This window comes from Sphaeramia orbicularis, chromosome 5 (assembly GCF_902148855.1).
Source record: "Sphaeramia orbicularis chromosome 5, fSphaOr1.1, whole genome shotgun sequence".
NCBI lineage: Eukaryota > Metazoa > Chordata > Actinopteri > Kurtiformes > Apogonidae > Sphaeramia > Sphaeramia orbicularis.
In genome coordinates, this window is record NC_043961.1 from 32,698,328 (window position 1) to 32,716,523 (window position 18,196).

The 18,196-nt window shown below is 38.6% G+C and overlaps 1 protein-coding gene across 1 annotated transcript in view; it reads right to left on the reverse strand.

Moving 5' to 3' along the window:
• Positions 1 to 18,196, reverse strand: part of ca16b (carbonic anhydrase XVI b) — an 83,098-nt gene that overhangs the window by 31,370 nt on the left and 33,532 nt on the right. The window contains exons 3-7 of the mRNA XM_030134397.1: positions 17,989 to 18,137; positions 12,487 to 12,582; positions 9,529 to 9,595; positions 7,096 to 7,253; positions 5,783 to 5,975 (exon numbers count right to left, since the gene is read on the reverse strand). Coding sequence (XP_029990257.1) covers positions 5,783 to 5,975; positions 7,096 to 7,253; positions 9,529 to 9,595; positions 12,487 to 12,582; positions 17,989 to 18,137 — 663 coding nt within the window. The remainder of the gene's footprint in view (positions 1 to 5,782; positions 5,976 to 7,095; positions 7,254 to 9,528; positions 9,596 to 12,486; positions 12,583 to 17,988; positions 18,138 to 18,196) is intronic.

Sequence of the window (18,196 nt, forward strand, 5' to 3'; positions counted from 1 at the left end):
TTGAGACCGCCAGTCTCCACAACTGTGACATTTTTCATTTTTCAACACTCAACAGAATTCAGGAAAAAGTCCCAGTGGCTAGTTTGAGTATTTGACATGGGATACGGATAACACTGCAACTTCCTGTCTATTACATTATGAAGGATGCAGGAGGAGTGGAAATAAACATGGACGTCAGCCTCAAGGTGGCAGTGTAGGCTGAAGCATGGATATTTACACAAGGCTCTGTCACTGTGACTGAGGGACAATCTGGACATGCTTCTCAGTACATCAGGGCAACAGCAATCAGGAATCAGTGTCAGCCGATTACATGCACTCAGGGTTTGTGCCAAATTGAAATTGTCACCACAGTTTTCTCCATTTACACAGTGAAGCTATGGTGCAAATTATGCACCACGATATGTGAAAAGGAGACAGGGTGAGGGAATCAGTCAGAGGGACATGACGGAAAAAAAAAAAAACAACGGCAAGGAAATCTTTGGGTGTTGATGAGGTGTGAAAGGTGTGAAATACATAATAACACTTTGAATGTTCTAATGTCAATGAGTAAAAGCTGAAGATATCATGTGTGATTACCGATATGGCAGTCATCATCCTTTCCTTCAGTATCACTAAAATACACATCTGGGACAGTACACAATATATACTCGACAGCTTTATCGAGCTCCAAGTACACATGTAACCTGTAATTATGTTATGACAACAATCTACTGTCGTCACATCTGTGTACTGTATTCACTTACTGATCTGAGGGAGGTGTGATATTGAGATGTTTAGATAAACTGGCAGGTTGGCAGCTCATCTGATGCTTGAACTGTGATATACTCCCAATCAAATGGTGAACTGTGTATCAAACACTGAATCAGCAGCAAAATAACTACCAGCAGTGATGCCACAGGTGAAATCCTATGTTTCTTTGAATACATACAGTTATTTCCTCTAAAATAAGTGCTAGCCTCAGAGCAGTTTCACCTCAGTGTGCAATACCACTTAGAGCAAAGCATGAATCTTTCTCCTGGCAGGTTCTACCATGAAGGGGATGAATTGACTGTTGTCAACAAATGGCAGTTTCACTGCTTCTCTCATCTCTAGGCTGTACAATATGTCTTAAGTAGCTGTATGTTGACATTGGTATGATGACAAAAGAATTCAATTAAAAATGTAAAGAAAGCAATATGGCTGAATTTTGAAAACTGTTCACAGTTATCTCACGATTTGCATGACTTCCTCCTTGCTATGGGTAGATCCCCATTCCCTTAATTGCCCATTTCCTTCACTTGCATCTTTTACTGTTGTCTTAGTCCCTCCCACAGGAGACATGAAGAAAGAGGAACTGAGAAAATTTGTTTTTAAAGAAATGAGACATCCTTTCCTCCGAGCCAAAATCTGAAGCAACGTCTGTTTCTCGTGATGCCTTCAGAGCTGATCAGCTATCAGTGGGCTTTAAAATGCTCTGTAGAGACCCTTTATGGTTTTATGGAGTTTGGATTTGCACACATAAACTCTGTCCAGTTAATTAGTAAGGACACTCATTTATCAGTGTCGGCACAGCAGTGAGGGTTTTTTTTTTAAGTCCGTCTGTACAGACTGTGACAATATGTTTTAACAGTTTGACAAATATCTGCATATGTATTAATAACTGCATTCTACATTAATATTATGTACGGATCGGTCACAGAGTGTGTAAATGTACTGAGCACACATGAACTGTTTAATGTAGATATTCCTTTTCTGAATTCAATATTTAATACTTCTATAATTAGAGTGTTTTATCTTCTTTGGCAGGCAAGAAATAATTTTATTAGACAAAGCGTATATTTTGTTTACCACAGAGAAATGGGTTTTTTTTTGCAGCCCCCCCCCCCCCCCCCATTCACACCCATAGATGCACTATTTTTGTCTAGATCTTTAATCAAAACAGATCTAGTTCTATTCTGTTTGTTTTGTCCACATCTAAACTTCATTCATGCTGTGATGTGGTTTTAGATCAGTCTCATTGACTGTAGCATCTGATCAGTAACATATTTTTAATAAAAGGCTGGGTTGGTTTGATAAAAGACTGAAGGATAGTCTCATGTATCCTCAATTCTCACTCCCCAGAGCTCAAATAGGAACTTTGGGATGCTCTCTTTGATGATGGACCAGAACGATTTCCAGGTCATGTGGAGAGGATCAGGGAATAGGGGAATAAGGGCAAATAAGGGAATGTGAATGTACTCTATGCTAGGTATGTCATCTAAGGACTAAATATGGCTTCAGCACCGACTTTAAACATTATAATATTAGACAATTAATGATTTGGAAATCAAAAATAATCTTTTACCAAAATATTGTTATCACATAAAATGTCCAGCTACAAACAATTTAATTAAGAAATATAGAGCTAAACGAATTAAGACAAAATTTCTGTATTTTATTTGTGTAAAGGTTGAACCACGATGCTCCAACTGTTGTGATCTATTTTTTTTTTTTTTTTTCATTTGTTTGTCCTGCATACTGTAAAATTTGTATATAAAAATAAAATGTGAAAAAAGAAAAAAAAAAAAAAGACAACATTTGTGGCGGTGACAAAAACTGGTGATCATGGAGGGTTGTATATATAGAGGTTCAGAGAGCAGTAAGTGATGTTACACATACAGATATACAATATACACTTTTTAATAATGTGCAACCTTCCATTGCATCAAAACTATTATTGGCCACACAATAACATTCATGGCTATGAAAACAACATTGATTGAACACCCGGCCATGGTGCGTCCCTGGTTCTCAAAATATTTACAAGCCAAGCCATGATTTACCGTGCAGAGATAAATATCTCCCTCACACAACCTTGACAGATGTCACCCTTGAGGAGAAGACTGACAATGCTAACACCTCCCACTTTTTTTTTAACATTTTAACACAGAGAAATAGAAATATAAGAGATGTAAAGAGGAAAAAAAGAACAGGAGAAAAGGGAAGTGGAAGTGTTGGGAAGAAGAAAAAAAAAAAAGTACAGATACTGGTCCACATTCATTCTGCCCACTGACATAATGCCACAAAAGCAATTTCACAACTTAATTTGTATGGGTCTATTTTAGCTGTGCCACATATTAATGATGATTACTGATCGGGCCCGTTAGAGTGCTCCAACTTCATCACAAGCAATCCCAATCAATTCTCCCCGCCAGACACCAACAACACCACTTTAAGGAGCAGCAGCCTCTCTCATTAGTCTCCATAGTTCATGTACTATTCTGCTGAAGAACGCACTGTTAGATGCACATATAAAGAGAAAGATGAACAAACATACTCTAATCAAGTCCTCCATGAGGTCTGTGTTTGGTATTAATACCGGCTTTGATATAAAAAATATGTTGTAACGATGAGAGAAAAGAAATTAGCTTCTGCAATGTTGTCTGACCTCCTGATTTATGCTGGGGCTCATGAATGGATATCCATGATGACAAACTAGATGAGGTACCTTAATTTGCTCCCGAAATGCTATCAGAACTCTCATTATTCATTTTTAGCGTGGCATCTATGAATTTTTGATCAGGAACAAATGCTGCTGAAAAACCTGGACAAATTTGCAGAAATATAATGGTAGATGTGGACAAAATATTTAATATGGAGACAGTATTGGACATGATTTGTGGCTGTTGGGTCACCTGAGGATGGGCGCTAATGGGGAACCAAATTAGAACATTTTGAAGATTGCAAACCAGCAGACAGAAAAATAATCATGTTGTTTGTTTGCGTGACAGCATAAAGATTTTGGGAAGGTTTTGGATGTACTAATGCAATACTCCCCCGTCTTTGCCTAATGCGTGCTTTCTCAAAGAAATAAACAGTTCAGCATACATTATGCTACATTAATGTACACTTAATGACCGTGCTCTTATTTTCAACAAACTAACTACTTTCAGCCCGGAGAATTAATGCCATTGTGAGTAATAATTGTAATTACAGGAGCTCTGTGGGTTTAACCAGTCAGAGGTGGACTGCAGTGTAAATACCAAGGCAAATCTGATACAAGCAAGAATAAAAACTTTTTATAGCACATTTCACTCTAGGTGGGAGCGCAATGTGATATGACATTTCACCAGTAGCAGTAGCTGATACTTATCTGCTGTGATTTATTAAAAGTTTTGCAATAACTCTATATGTGAGAGTGTGCAAATTTGTGCTCATTCAAAGATAATCTGATGAGAGCCTTGATGACTTTAGAACAGGTCAGTGTTTTGTTTTATAATAATAGTTTCTTTGTTAGGGACCAAGTTCGCAGGGCCTGAAAGGCAAGGCCCCTGTTGTATTTCATTTGTTTTTTATACCATTGCCAATTTAAACTGGAATTTGACACCCTGAACATGCTGAAAAATTCATCAAATTTGGCACACGTCTGGCAAAAAATTTGATGCAGTATAAATATTAACCCCTTAGGTGCCAAAATGTGCTCTGTAGCGCCACTTACATACACGAAAACAGCCCTAGCAGCCAGTGGGAATGTTGTAGAGACATGAAACAAACGGTGAAATTTTTGTCTCATCAAGCCCTACAAACCATACACTGACACCCATGAGCCAACTCCAACAGGAAGTTTGCAATCTGCCTTTCAAAATAAAACATCAATAATTATCTTTTCCAAGGCCATTTGTCTGCAAACCTTTGTCAAAAAACTTATTCACAACTTTGTTATAACTGCCTTAGTTTTTTCTATATATATATATATATATATATATATATATAAGCTCTGAAAGTTGCGAAGTCTGAAACTGATTATTCACTTCAGACTTTTTTCCCACATTTTATATATCGATACATTCACAAGACTCACCACAACTCTCACATGCAAAACATTTTCAGATACGATGTATGGTGATGGATTAATCACAGTTTGTGTGAGAGGTGGTTTCTCACTGAATTTAACACAGACACAAATGTCTACTCCCTAAGGAGCCATGTCACAAACTCAAACACACAGCAGCTGTGTAGCAGTAGTTTGTGTAGTAAGTGGTTAGTGCATCAGACTGCCACATGGTAGACTCGGGTTCGACTCCTGGGAGGAGAGGACTTTTTTTCTGCACATTTTCTAACAGTGGTTTGGAAATGCTTAGCAGCTATAATGGGTTTACAAAATAAAAGCTTAATGAACAAGATTAATCATGAGTATTATAAAGTCCCCCGAAAGGGTGAGGGCTGGAGCCAGGACAGAGAGGTGTGAATGGAGCTGAGGTGTCAACGGTGACACGAGGCGGAACCGGGCCGAGCACAAGTTCCGCCCAATGCTGCTTGCAGCTTTAATTTTCATTTGTTTTTGTTGTATCTTATTTCCCTTTTTGGTGCCATAAAAAAGAAAATAATCTTATCAGTATTGGGCAAATTGTAATTTTAAATGGCAGCCCAAAATTTCACTATTGCATCTCTGATAAAAACAAAATAACAACAACAATAATAGTAATGATAATAATAATATCAAAGCCAAAAACTGAACATTAAACTCAAGACAAGCGACTTAAAACTTTTAAAACTAAGAATAAAACCTCATAAAACAATAACTAGTGCAATGAACAGACCAATAAAACCATCCAACGGCATGCAATTTAAAAGTAATACAAGTAGAAATAAAATAATACTAAGAGTAGACTATTCAGAGATGATAAAATGGTATGGTATTAAATACACCATGGCAGAAGATTTGGGCCTCTTCATAACCATTCCTGATGGTTAAGATAGTTGAACTAGACTGTAACACTCAGCTATAAAGGCATGCTTTCGAATGTTGGAAAAAGCAGCTCACCTCTTGAAGCCTCTGTGCCATGAGGGCTTCCCAAGATCTCTGTCAAGTCTTTCTGCCATGCGTCTTTTACAGCTGACTTAAAGACTTTCCTGTTGTCAAGGTCCTGCAGGGGTCGGAAGTTGTTCCTCAGATATTCCACAGACTTGACGTGGTCCTGTTGCTCAGTTGTAAGGATGTTGTAAAAGGCCTCAAGCTAGATGGAGAGAAACAAAGAGCGGCTATTGAAAATTTGAATGATTCTGTCAGTGTGTGCGTATGTGTGTGTTCAAATGCAATATATCATCCAGGACTGCATTTATAGCCACTTGCTAGGAGCTGACTGTTCACAACCGGAGCACCATATTTGCAAGAAATATTCACACCACAGGCACCAGCAGGCACAGACTTCATCATCCTGGCTACCTACCGGGTTGTAACTTCTCAATGGGGCAAATTTGTGGCCATTGATTGCCATGAATGATCTCCTGCTGTGTGCAGTAATGACTACACATTACTGATACTGTGGAATCAATGTGTCCTATGCGTGCTTGGAGAAATGAATTACAGGTTCATAAAAGACTATCTGTGAGCGTCACAAACACAGTAGCTATGGTCAATATTCCTGCAGCACAAGTCATTTCAAAACAAAAGACTTGTCCTCTTGCAAGTTGATAGATATTCCACTGAACCCTGCAAATTTCTACAGTACAGAACGCTCTAGAGGATATGCAGCTGGGTAACTTAAGAACCGTATGTATAAAAAGATGCAGCCAAGGACTGTGTATGGGATCAGCAAAAAGCGCGGGGCATGATTTGGCATATATTATCTCCAAAAATCACAATACAGGGAGCCAAGCCTGAGGTAAGCAATTATACAGAACACAGTTGAGAGTTAAATGCTATGATTTTCATTGAACATATGTTAAATTTACTGCAATAATTTAAATTAATGAACATTTAAATTAATGAACGTTTTTGCACTTGAACAACTTTGATAACCATTCGGTGCAGCCATTTTTTATTTAAGACCTCACAGGCATTGTCTCAGACCGACAGCATGATATATGCATATCATTCAAGTGCCAGGAAGCTGCTGGCTCCCCCTTCCTGCTTAATCATCCACTATATAGGCACTTGTGGTGTCATATGCAGGGGAGCTGGGGAGGAATGAGGGAAAACGGAGGAAAGAGGAGAGGTAGATGAGGGGAAAAATTGCTTGCACATCCCCACTGTGGGACAGCAAGTGATCCACTAACTGTGTGAAAATGGGATCTGACTGTGTGTGGAGAATATAGCTGTATGTGTGTGAGCGTGAATATGTGGAGTAAACGTACCTGTGACTGAGACACATATACAGGCCTGGAGAAGATGATCCACTCCACTACCTTGCTGCAGGGTGGTGTGGTCAGAGAGCCAGTGTATCTGTAATAACTGTCCACAGATGACGGCAGCAGATCCCTCAGGATGAATGACTTGAGGTTGGTCTCCTTCTCTGGATATGACAAAAGAAGAGCAGTGGATTAAAACGTGTCAGTGCGCAGGAAAGAAAACTCCACATTTTCAGCACAGATGCATGAATATATTATCTTTTACCTCTTTAATGCTATCTCTTTCATCTCTTTAATTATACTCTAAAAATCCTGCATAGTATACCACGAGTTACATTTCCATCACCATTTACAAGGTCATTTAATTTAACTCTCCCATTGGCATTTTACCGCTTTCCTGAAACCTCCACCAGTGGAATGGTGGTGGCAGCATTTAAAAGCCTAACCAATTGTTATCACTGTGGCCAGATTTCTGTTCCCAGATGGGCTGGAAAGAGGAGCAAAGGGAGAAGAGTTAAATAAAATGGCCAGCTCTGACAGCTGATCTCTTGTTGGGTGGTATCCTGCTCTGCTTCATGCAACAACTGCGGCACAGGCTGCCAGGATTAAGACAGATCCAAATGATTACCGGATCGGTTCAGGCCTCTGTGATCAGAATCAGGCAAGACCGTGTAAACCAAACAACAAGCAGGGATCAGCCTGTGATGTGAGGGGAGGATTCCTTCATCTCCTGCAAATACACTGTGTGGGCAGTGCAAGTGGGTTTGTTCTTTTCTCGATTTAGGACATGAAAACCCCCACAAAAGCGGAGTTTACGTCAAATCCAATCTCTCACAGTTCATGACCTTATCTAAAAAATACAGAGGTTTAGGGTGTGGTTTGCATTTGATAGGACTACTGAGACACTGGGAGCCTGGCCCCGATGCCTCATCTGTACTCAGAGTCAAATTCAGTATTCACAGCCTTTCTTCTCTCCGTCTTCAGACAGTGTACGTGCCCTATCGCTCATGGGCCGCTGAGATGCTGATGGATGGATGACTGTGGGATAACGAGCTAGTGGAAAACCAACCACCCTAACAAGGGAGGAGGCGAGAAGCATTTAGCAGCCAGCAGGAAGAGTCCAAAAACCACCACACCCACACAGAGCTCTTTCTCTTTCAGAGGGGAGATGAGAGATACTGTGGTGCTAGCACGAACATCTGTGTAGCTGCACAGCACAAATAAAATATTGAAAAAGTTCAGTTACAGACTGTTGGAGATTCAAAAAGGACTTCAGTATAACTGATATATTTATTAGAGTAAGATGACAAAAGACCAGAGGGGTTTAAATACCTCTGAAATTAAAATCGCAGGTGAAATGTCCTCCCTGCTGATAACAAGCCAATCATAAAATAACTCACATTCACATTGAAATTGCTTGGATTAAATGAAACTTTAAGGGTAGAAATTACATATTCACTTGAGTTTTTAATGGTCTCCAGTGCCCTTTCGTTCTGAGTGTTGTTTGTCTTCAGCTCATTCACCAAGTTGCACTAGCTGTTTCTTTTTTTTCAAAGATTCATCATAGTCAACACATAACCACTGCACATTGCACAACATCAGATTTCACCCACCTCCAGAGAACACACTGAGTAAGAAAACCTTGGTTTTGTGAAACCAGCATATAGCCTACTCTATATGAAGCACTTAAGTCCAAGCCCCAATATATCTGCCTCCATTTGCATGTCCTTGTGCGTATGATTATACCCACATAAAGACCGCCGGCAGCAGGTTGTAAAACAAGTCATACGTGTCCATGTAAACAAAGCTGTATGTCCCCAGCTGCAGTAAAGGATTACACAGTCATGTAAAAACATCTGCTTATGGTCATGCTGGCAGTGAAACCAGCACAACAGCAGTAATGCAAGGCAATTTACCATGAAGTATGTGGCATGGAATACAGCGCAAGACACTGGGTATAAATGTAAAAAGGATTTGATTTAAAAATGACTATCAACCTTTACAGGAGCTGGATATTCATCATTGCACTTGCATGTACACATCAGAGGCAGAATAAACCCGAGTGTTGTCTAATTGAGGCTCAGATGTAATTAATAGTTCTGTCTCTGAGTGAAGCTCCTTAGAGGTCCACACATGCAAAAGAGAGGCGGTATCTAGCAGATTTTGTCTCCTTTTGAAGTTAAACTCTGCTCATAGCTTGTATTTAGATTCTAATTTGGGATTTAAAAAAATTAAGCCCAGTGTTTAGACATTTGAATACGAAACATCAGCTTTGTTATGGGGTAACGCAATGCCTGCAATGCCGTGTACAATTTGTGCTTAGGCTCACCTCCAACTGTACCGTTTCATTTAAAATAAGACAGTTCAATAAAAACTATAGTCAGTGAAAAATTACGCATTTTGGACAAGTTTGTGAAAAGATGGATTCTTGTTCCTTACCATGATGCACTACTCCTTTCAATCCCTGGATGATAGGGTCCACAGCAGGATTGTCTTTTTGCCCCAGCTGCAGAAAAGGTCCAGAGAGAAAGGATTACAAAAGGATTACAAGACTAGTATGATAATCTGACATAATAACTGAAGTGGGTCAATGTAAACATTACAAAAACAATTACAGAGCCTGAAGAGGAGCAACATCCCTTCAATTCAAGTTAATCTAGCGGCACTGCAGTAAAATATGCCTTTGGATGTTTTAACGTTGGATTCTGGTGAGATTGTGCCGTTTTATCCAGGATCTGATTCAATTTACAATGCTGTTGAAATGGGTGGTATTACATCATAAAAGTGAGACTGAAGGGCCTGAGAAAATCATAAAAAAATCTATATCATATCTAATTGTCTCTGAGATTCAGGTAATGCAATCGCCCACTTTTGCTGCTTCGTTTGTTGGTTTGTCTGTGGGTAGGATTACGCATCAGCTATTACACTGATTTCATGAAACTTGGTAGCGGGGTGGGGCACGGGCCAAGGACGAAACCATTACATTTAAGAGCAGATCCATAAAAAAGGGGCGGAGGCAGGAAGTTTTTATTGCGAGATAAGGCGTTTGATTGAATTACATGACTGGACGCGAGGTCCGCCAAGGCCCCTAGCGCCCTTCTACTTTTAATTTGTAACGTCATTGCACGGGTCACTCTGTCCAGAGTTCCAAATGGTACACCAAATAACCCTAAGGTATATAGATACAGCTTTTTAAATAAATAAAATGGCCATGTACAACACAACACAACACTATAAACTATTTATTTTAACAATGGTCTGCTTGCAATCTGTTTATCTTTATTGTGCTTTTGATGGTTTAGTCTTTATGAGGAATTGGAGACATCAGATCTTTTTTATAAGCTTTGCATGCTATCCAGAATGACCTCCACAATTCAATATAACAACATTTGGCCGGCAGCTACACTGTCTCTGGAGGACAACACCAGCGACGGATCCCTCCTTATCGCTTACTCCTTCCTTTAATTCATGCAATGACTGAGGACTGGCAATAGCATCGGGTCCCATATTCTACAATATTCCCAATGTCCTACTTAATAGACAAGACTGGACAAAACAGTGCTGGGACATGGGGACCAATCTTCCCTTGCTCAACATTAATTCAGGTCAGTCATAGGAGAATAATTGTGTGGAACTGAATGCTGAATGTGGATAATATGCGCACCTTAGAGGCCATTAATAGGCCTTTGGGGAGCACAAGAAGAACTCTCTTCATTGATTAGAAATGGTAAATCTGAGCCAATGTGTGTGTGCCCGCTTAAAAACCTCACAATGTAAACTGCTATTCAGCGGATTGTGTATGTTGGTGCTAATTGCAGTAAGCAATAGGGCTGTCAGGACCCAGCGGAGGCATTTAGGTCCTCGTACACACATGGTTCATCACTGTCTAAGAGTAGACCTACATTACAAACACCTGTGTCCCCATTCCAGCCTGCCTCTGCCTGAGAGCTGACCCTTGCCTATATACTATTAAGCTGAATGTTAGCTCGTATTGATCACCCGCCATCAATCTCGCAGATACTTCTAAGGGAAAATTAGGAGTGTGAACGCAAAGCGGGATCCTTAAGTTGTTGGCTGGATGCTGTTTCACGCTTCATAAATCTCTGAGGTAATTTTACAGTTAACAGAAATTAGGACCATTCTTGTGCATTAGGAGTTTATGTGCACGGACCTTTAAAGTACAATTTGCAGTATTTCAGTGGGCCATCTGCAGAATGCCACAGGACTGGAGAAATGATCAGTAAGAGAAGAGAAACTTTCCTATCACAACATTCAGTAGGTGCCAAAGATCAATTCCAATAAAAATGTATTATGTACAAACCTCAAAAGGTTATTCCCATCTACTCTTAAGTAAGAAATATAAAATATGAAACCATTATTACTTAAACACTGTCAATTTGCGGTGCTTTTCATGCTGTTATACTCTCGGTATTCATTTTCAAGTGCTTTTTTTTGTAACCTTTTGTATGCAGTTTAGTTTTATTCACTCATTATAATAGATGTCTACAGGTGTGGAAAGAGACTGATAATACTATAAAAATGTCACATCTGTGTCTGTTTTCAAAAGGAGCTTAAGGCAGCAGTCATTACTATTACTAATATATAAAAGCTTAATACCCTGAACGGCTAGGGACTTCTAAATTTACTTTACTTGTGCTGTTCTGTTGTGTTATCTCTCATCTTTCTACCTTTTATCTTATGTATTATATTTTTTCTCCATTCTCTTGTTTGTGTATACTCTGTTTATGTTATTGTTCTACTGATCTGTGATTGTCGGTATGGTGTCTTTGAGTGTTTTGAAAGGCACCTTTATTTAAAACTTATTTTTTATCAATTTATATATCCATCCACTGTTTAGCCTGATGGAAGAAAATGTCTGGGGACCAATTAACAATTTCGAAAGACATGGAAATTTCATATTTGATTTGGGTCTTTTATTAGTTTTCAATAACTTGTAGGCTAGAAACACCACTGTAAAAATATCTGCATTTTTTTCATCCAATACAGATTGTAAATATAGTCTACATAGCACCTTGGACATATTCCCTAGTCTCCTTTATCCGAAATTACTATATATATTTTGCTTTGTGATTAAACTGAACTGGATTGATTGCTCTCATCTCAGAATAACCATTTCTAGCATCTGTTGGTAAACACCATTTATGTACATACGGTCATTTATAAGCCTATGAAAATGGATATTTTCTTACTCCAGCAATAACAGAATGTATTACCATTACAATGGAGCATCGTCCCCAGCTGTGTAACTCCTGGGAGAAGGATAGACTATAAAGGGATGTAAGCATGTACATTGGGTATTTTGAAACTGTCGCTAATGTAGTCCCTGTTCTTTTAGATTATAATAGTCTAGACCTTCATGTTCAGGTGATAGCTTACCTCAAAGAAGATGGTCATGGCAGCGATGATGCGTCTTTCCTTGATGGCAGCACTGAGGCTGTCAAAGTCATCTGAATTGTAAAGGTAGATCTGCATCTAGGATGGGGAAACAGAGCATAAACAGCTTGAAGAGTGGACAAGGAGAACGAACAGTCCTGTCATCAATCACTTGGACACACTGCTAAGGAGCTGATGAAAAGCTGTTTGGAGGGGCATAAAAGAGGGTGTATTTACCACTCCCATAAATCTCCCATAATCTGTGTCATTCCTTTTTGTGTTCTGCCATTCCTTGAGGATGCCGGAGAATTACGGCATCCAGTTCCTCAGGGCTACTGTCCATACAGAGACAGTCACAAGCAGAGAAGAGTATAAGAATGTTATTTTCTCCTGTGGTGAGATCTAACAGAATGGTATTCTTCTAATCATTGCTCCCAGTTATCATTATCCACCCACAACACACTTTCTGATTTCCCAACAAAGCAACAAATGTGTGTTTATAATGTAAAGAGTCATCATACGCCAAATATATTAGTCCTGTCATACCTATGATTTCTATAAAAAAATGTATTCCTGTCTTTTCAAAGCAGGCGTATAATAGCAGTGTTGATGAAAATCAGCAAATGATTCTAAAAATATCAGTTGGAGCGCCTATCATCTCGCAGTTTCCAACCTCTCTAAATTAAGAAAACCCTTTCATGTCATTGAAGAGAGTTAATTGGCAATAAAAAGGTCCTGGATGCTGATTTAATTAAAGAGTATGCTTGCTTTTTTTCTCCCTTTTCAAGGGAAAATTACCAGAAACCTTCAGTCACTATTGGCCCTGCTGACAACAGATGCAAAAAGTCAAAGTAAACAAGCATATAAATAAGGATAAATCCATTAATGCATACCGCAGGCCTAAACCAGGTACAAATGACTCAATTCAGATAATTTAGGTTAATCAGTTTCTTTCAGAGTTCCTTTAACTGCAGCCTTTAATGGAACTAATTTGTTGTCTGAGAACTCAGCAAGAAAGAGCACTGGCCATTCATCACCCTTCAGATGTTATTAACTACATTACCCAATTAAGCTGGCCCCCTTAGGCTTCATTTACTCACTGAGATTGGCTCATGTGACCCGCTCATTTCAACAGCACACTTTGAAAAACGTGATATTCAATTATCAAACAGTTTCATAGCAGCCAGTAAAAATAAATGTTGCCAAAAGCGATCTCACTTGATTGCACACTTCATTTCTCTGTGCTAACTATGTTTTGCAAACGTGACATAAAACCCCTTGTTTGAGTCAACATCATGTGCAGTCATTGCTACAAGTATGGTACCTGACCAGTCTTTAAGCTGTTTTACAAGACGTGTTTATGCATGGCTTGGTTTGTCAAATTTATAATACTGCAGAAGTACGAATGGTGTGAAGACAAATGTGAAAACGATAAGCAGCAATAACCGATGACAGCTTGTGAGAAGGAAGAGGAGAACAGGTGGAAACTGAAAAACAACACAACATTATTTGGGCTTTGTAATTTACCTCGAAATTTCTCCATAGACCAGACAGCCCATGCTGTCCACATCTCCCAAGCCATTCCTTTGTCTAAATTCAGCTCATTTCTCTCTATTTTTTTTTTGTTGTGTTCAGACACAAAGTGAGTGCGAAAACAAGAAGTGAAAGCTGTTCTGCATCCCAAAGTTCCATTTAAGCACAGTCATGTTTGGCATGATTTCCCTAGACAACAAAATAGGAAAAACAAGAAAACTACAAAGATGTTTTTTTAGAAAGGAAAAATTGTAAGTTCCACTGGCAGACATTTATTTATTTTCTCCTCTTTTACAAGATCTGTCCTCGAGTCTAACATAACTATCCACCTCATCCTTTACCATGAGCACTCAATAAAGTGTCCCTAAATCTACAGGAGGTGTTGCTGAGTGAACATAGCTGTATGAAACTCAATTCTTCATATTACAGATCTCTGATAAGAGAAGGGGGTGATTAATGGTGGATGTCTTATTATTAAAACATTATACAGCCTACTGTTTGCTACTGCATAAATTCCCGATAAGAGTTTCCTTTTTCTCAATATTGATGTGGTCTGTTGGTGCTAAACAAGCCTACACACACAAGATAAATTTACTGATCACAGGTTTAAAGCAATCATTAGAACTGTTGTTGAAGTCAAAATAAAAACCATGATGCCAAACAGCTACCTTCAAAAATATTCTCACTTGTTTTTTGTTTGTTTTTTTTGCCATTGACCCTCCTGGCAGAAAACAGTTTTTAGTTTTTAGAAACAGAAGTGTATTCTGTTCCTCAGACTAAGGACCAGTTTGACAAAATGAATTAAAATTTGGCAGAAACATTTACTCCAGCTCAAGGATGAACTGAAAAGCGTGTGCTGCCAAAGGTCAAACACCAGGGTCACGATGTCCTCAGAAAACATGTTTTAGACCAGAACTCAAGATTTCTGATTATGATGCAAAGAAAATGGACACATCTGACTCAGTTTTGGACTGTTCTGTAAAATAAAAATCACCAAAAAACTTTTCATCATTTTATGTACTTACAGTAGTGAGAAAAAAGTTTTTAGACATCTTTAAATTTTATACAATCTCAATAATTATCATGAAATATCAAAAGCTGTGGCTGTATCAGACAAATGATTTTTTTTGTTTACTGTTAACAAGAAAAAGAGAGAGAATGGCAAAACACACAGGTGAGTTTTAATGGCTTAAAAGAGTGATTTTTAATGCAATAAATCACAAATGCATGAGGTCTCCAAAAACTTTTTTCGACTTACTATATACATTGAGTAAGCTAAATGAACTGTATGTCTGCTTTAAAGGCTACTGAAGCATTTCTTCCCATTTCTGCAACTTACTGTGGTATAAACCCTGCTACCCTTTATTCATACATCCACAGTTCTGTGCATGCATGTGGACCCTTCCAAGGCGTGATTTGTAATCCATGTATAATTAATCTAACCTTGGTGACACTCTAATATATTATTAGAAAAGATCTCCCCATGGTAGCCTGGGGGAGAAAAAAAAACCTGCTGTTTCATTTTTCATTGCACTGTTTGAGCGAACAGGTGGTCCATCTATCGATTTCATGAGAGTGAAGTGGGGAAAAAGACCGTGGTTAGATTAATGTCAAGCTCTAGAGCCACAGGCTGAGAGACCACTGTTTTTTTTTTTTTCTTTTACATGACCATGTGACAAAGGCAGTGCAGTTTCATAATGCAGTTCACTGAATTTGTCATTCCACTCCTCCTATGTGAACTATATTTGTGTGTGTTTTCAATCTGGGCAGGTGGGATAAACCCTTTAGAGCGTTTTTTTTTTTTTTTATTCAGTGTATGAGTAAATGCTTCATGGAATGTGTTATATGCGACTCAGGGCTGAATGTGACTCATTTAGAGAGGAGAGATAATTAGACGGCAGATTGGAAAACAGTCTCTGTTTAGCAGAGACAAATAAGCCCTGGAGCTAAACCTCCAAGGTCATGCTGCTCAAACCTTGAAGAACAAAACATACACAAAACAAAACAAAAGACAACCTCTGCTAGAAGATATTGCTAAGCACATGAAACGCAAACATTTATAAACACGTATCGCTTTGCTATGGATGCGGTGTCAGATGTAATGTAATCTCAAATGCATCAAGTTCTGTCAAGATATGAATATGAAAAATGAAAATGTCACATATCACAGGATGGAACAGTTAAACAGCCAAAGGCTAAAGTAGATCCTACATAACTATATCCCCCTTCAGCTATCCATCATTTTATTTCACTCTTTTACCTCCTGGTGCACAGTGTGAAATAATATATCATGGTGGATACATGTAACCTGATTTATTGATATAGAAAATAATTTTGAAAAAAGACTTCCTACTCTGTTGTGTTTATGTGCTGGTAGTGAAACATGGCCCCGTATAGAGGAAAAACCACACAATCTATTTAATGTCGCTGATGTGTGAGCAGAATATTTGCTATTTTGTTTCCTGCAGGAAAGGTCGAGGGTAACTGTACATTTTCAGTGTGACTGTGTCAAGACTGTATTCTGTTGTCCCGGTTTTCTCTAATATGGTAATTTCCTTCAACGTTGCTCCGTGGTGTCTCATATGAAACCTCAATCGTTGTCATATGTCAACCCATTCCTATCTGGATGTGCTTGACATGCATGTTAACAGGATAAATGGTAGGGGAAGACAGCTACCCATCCTTGAGATTATGAAAAATATACCAGACATTCTTTGCATCCAAATGGCGAAGTTTCATTCATTACTGCTGCGAGGCATTTAGCAGCAGCGTCCCAAGTCAACAAACAGGTAAATACTGAACAAACAACTTTGCAGGTGCTTTAAATCTGTTTTGATTTACATAGATGAGCATCACTGCAGGTTTTAAATATAAAAATATGTTCTTTAACAACGAGGTTAAAGCAAAAAGATGGGTTTACAACACAAAACAATACTCGACTACAAGTGTAGATTTTACATTCACCAAATGATCTATCTGGAGGGCATCTTTTTTTTTTTTTTTGCTTGGATTTTTTTTTTTTGTTAAACAGCTGCACAAATTGGTCATTAAAGTAAATTCCACCGTTTTATTTAGAAGCGCCCCATCAAAGAAGCCATATGCACAGCAGCTTTATAATGGCTGTATATAATCCAGTGCCCTTTAACACTACACTGAACACAAAATGATGTGGCAAAAATAAATCTAATTACTCAGCCATTCAGCATCAAAAGGCATGCCTGCAGAAAGGGCTCCAAAGAACAAGGCCCAGAAACAAACACAGTCGCATGTTTAGAGATAGAACAGAGAGCTATGGTAGCAGCCATTTCCTGTTTTCATGCACTATTTGCTGTATGTATTATTCGACAAAGAAAAGGGTAACAAAAAAAACAAAAAAAAACAAAAAAAAAACCCTAACCCTCCCCCAAACTCACGACATTCACAAATTCATTTGAGATAGTAAAATAGAGAGGCAGTGTTAATGATAAAAATTTGAAAGGCACTATGCACCACATAAAAAGAGTGGGATTACCGCTTTAATCCACAAACACAGAACAAATAATACCAAAAGGTTTAAGACTTAATACCCTTTGTATCTGTGTTAAAGGAATTGGTGATGTCCATTAATTTTTCTCCTGCTTTTCCTTATTTCATGCACTTGGTTTTGCCTTTGTTTCTTTAGGCTGTGCTTTGCCTTGTGCTACTAATGGCAATAAGAAATCTGCTGTGACCTTGTGCAAAAATCGTTTGAAGTGATAACTCCTGCTTTAAAGCTCTTGTCAAAAGCACATCCAGGTTTTCTATTTATAGCCTTAATTAAATGCTATATTATTTCAAATGATTAAAAATCAATTTGTTTAACAAGACTTCATTTCGCAAAGACTTTCAGTTTCTCTCTCTAACAATCACTGTTAACTCCTACATTCAGCAGTGACCCTCCAGGCTCCATATCGCACATTTGTCATTGTGTGTTGTAGCGACAGGATGCTTTACCTCTACAGGAAACCTCCTGCCATTTACGCTGTGTTCAGAGCCAGCTGATCCATCACTCTGGCCCCAATGAAACTCCATCTTTTCAGCTTTAAAACGCCCGGGCAGTCCAGCACCTCTTACAAAGTAGTCATCTTTCAGGAAAACAGCAACTACAGACAAAGAGAGATAAAAAAAAAAAAAAAAAAAGAGAAGGAATGATGGAATATTA